This window comes from Otolemur garnettii, unplaced genomic scaffold (genome assembly GCF_000181295.1).
Source record: "Otolemur garnettii isolate 467f Iridium unplaced genomic scaffold, OtoGar3 scaffold00053, whole genome shotgun sequence".
Classification (NCBI taxonomy): domain Eukaryota; kingdom Metazoa; phylum Chordata; class Mammalia; order Primates; family Galagidae; genus Otolemur; species Otolemur garnettii.
Window position 1 is genome coordinate 9,361,821 of NW_003852448.1, and position 2,528 is coordinate 9,364,348.

The 2,528-nt window shown below is 43.8% G+C and overlaps 1 protein-coding gene across 2 annotated transcripts in view; it reads left to right on the forward strand.

Moving 5' to 3' along the window:
- LOC105887195 (zinc finger protein 425-like) overlaps positions 1-2,528 on the forward strand; it is a 14,480-nt gene that overhangs the window by 6,866 nt on the left and 5,086 nt on the right. The window contains exon 3 of one of the 2 annotated variants that reach the window (XM_023514436.1): positions 1,423-1,575. The exons of the other annotated variant lie outside the window; for it this stretch is intronic. Coding sequence (XP_023370204.1) covers positions 1,423-1,575 — 153 coding nt within the window. The remainder of the gene's footprint in view (positions 1-1,422; positions 1,576-2,528) is intronic. 2 annotated transcript variants of the gene reach the window in all.

Consider the following 2,528-nt stretch of genomic DNA (forward strand, 5'->3'; position numbering starts at 1 on the left):
AAAAAAAAAAAAAAAAAAATTAAAAAGAAAGAATGAGCTCAATATATTGGGAACCACTCTGTATCAGTCATTGTAGCACATGTATGGGGGTTAGTCGGGAATGAAACCAAGATAAGGAGTTAAATTTTATCCATCGTACAAGGGGAATTGCTTCTTGGTCTTTGGGCTAAGATCGAGTGTACATACAAGGGGAAGATGATGATGATGCGGGATTTAAACGTAGGTGAATAATACCCTTTTTTTTCTAGAGACAGAGTCTTACTTGGTCGCCCTCAGTAGAGTCCTGTCTGTCCTAGCTCACAGGAACCTCAGACTCTTGGAGTGAAGCCATTCTCTCGCCTTAGCCTCCCAAATAGCTGGGAGTACAGGCACCCACCACAATGCTGGGCTTTTTTTTTTTTTTTCAGACAGATTCTCATTTTGTCACCCTCTGATAGACTGCTGTGGTGTCATAGCTCACAGAAATCTCAGACACTTGGGCTTAGTGATTCTCTTGCCTCAGCCTCCCAGGTAGTTGGGACTATAGGCTCCCACCACAATGCTGGGCTACTTTTTAGAGAGGGGAGTCCCACTGTGGCTTAGGGTGGTCTCGAACTTGTGAGCTTAGATGATCTGTCTGCCTTGGTTTTCCAGTGATGGGATTACAGGTGTGAGCTACTGCACTCTCTACCTCTTAGCTGCTGACATTTAACAGCCTCCTGTTTCTTTCACTTCATTGATTAAGCATCTTGGTACCTCAGTAGTCAGTTTCCTCAGATGTGAGGCCTGTCCTCAGAAATGTGGACCCTGTGATCAAGGCTCCCTCACTAACTCCCTTTGATTGTCCCAGTTAATTCAGCTCTCACTGTTTTTATGATGTCTGACAATGATCACTTTGGACACTTTCTGCCTAAATGTCAAGTGTTTTAAAACCCTCATCATCCTTCTCTGCATCCTTTAATTTTGTAAAATATAAGCTAAAGAATCCTTTTGTTGGGCGTTATTCCACTGTCATTGACATAATTTGCAGAACTTTCTGTTCTTGGTTTTTTTTTTTTTTTCTTGAGACAGATCCTCAAGCTGTCGCCTTGGGTAGAGTGCTGTGGCATCACAGCTCACAGCAACCTCCAACTCCTGGGCTCAAGCAATTCTCTTGCCTCCACCTCCCAAGTAACTGGGACTACAGGTGCCTGCCACAACGCCCAGCTATTTTTTGGTTGCAGCCGTCGTTGTTTGGCAGGCCTGGGCTGGATTTGAACCCGCCAGCTCAGGTGTATGTTGCTGACGCCTTAGCCACTTGCGCTATAGGCGCTGAGCCATTGTTTTTGTTTTTATTCACCTAACATTGATCTCACATCTTCAGGAATCACAGTCAACTATGAAAGTAACTTTCAGTTAAATACTCAGTAAGCCCAGACTGAGACTGTGTCGACTATGTTGCAGGCTGTGTTTTTTATAAGCCAAATTTGATCACGTGGATGGAACAAGGGAGAATGCTATTAATCAGAGCTCAGGAATGCCTCGAGAAAAGACTGACAATTAGCTCTTCTGATGAACAGTTGGACTTGAATAACACTGGAAAGGCACTGTGTTGTGGTGAGTAGGATGGTTTTAAGGACATCAATCATTTAATTTTCCTACCTTTATTTCCTGTATTTTTCTTTTTAGATAGTTAACTAGACCTTGTTCTTTTTTTTTTTTTTTTATAGAGACAGAATCTTACTTTATCACCCTCGGTAAAGTGCCGTGGCCTTACAGCTTATAGCAACCTCTAACTCCTGGGCTTAAGTGATTCTCTTGCCTCAGCTTCCTGAGTAGCTGGGACTACAGGTGCCTGCCACAACACCTGGCTAGAGAATTTCTTGTAAAAGAGCAAGGAATCTATTCATTAAAGCCTTGAGGAAAAAACTACCTACCTGTCACACCATGGAGTCCATTTGAATTTTTTGTTGATTTGTTGGTTTTTATTTTTTATTATTATTATTTTGAGACAGAGTCTCACTGTGTTGCCCTTAGTAGAGTGCTATGGGGTGTCAGAGCTCACAGCAACTTCCAACTCTTGGGCTTAAGCAATTTTCTTGCCTCAGCCTCCCAAGTAGCTGGGACTACAGGCACAGCCACAATGCCCAGCTATTTTTGGTTGTAGTTGTCATTGTTGTTTAGCAGGCCCAGACTAGGCTTGAACCCACCGGCCTTGGTGTATGTGGTTGGTGCCCTACTCACTGAGCTATGGGCACCGAGCCATGTCTGTTTGAATTTTAAAATATTAAAATCTTATGATGGAGGTGGCGCCTGTGGTTCAGTGAGTAAGGCGCCAGCCCTATATACCAAGGGTGGTGGGTTCAAACCCAGCCCTGGCCAAACTGCAACAACAACAACAAAATAGCCAGGCATTGTGGTGGGTGCCTTTAGTCCCAGCTACTCGGGAGGCTGAGGCAAGAGAATCACCTAAGCCCAAAAGCTGGAGGTTGCTGTGAGCTGTGATGGCACAGCACTCTACCAAGGGTGACAAAATGACACTCTGTCTCTAAAAAAACAAAAAAAAAAAA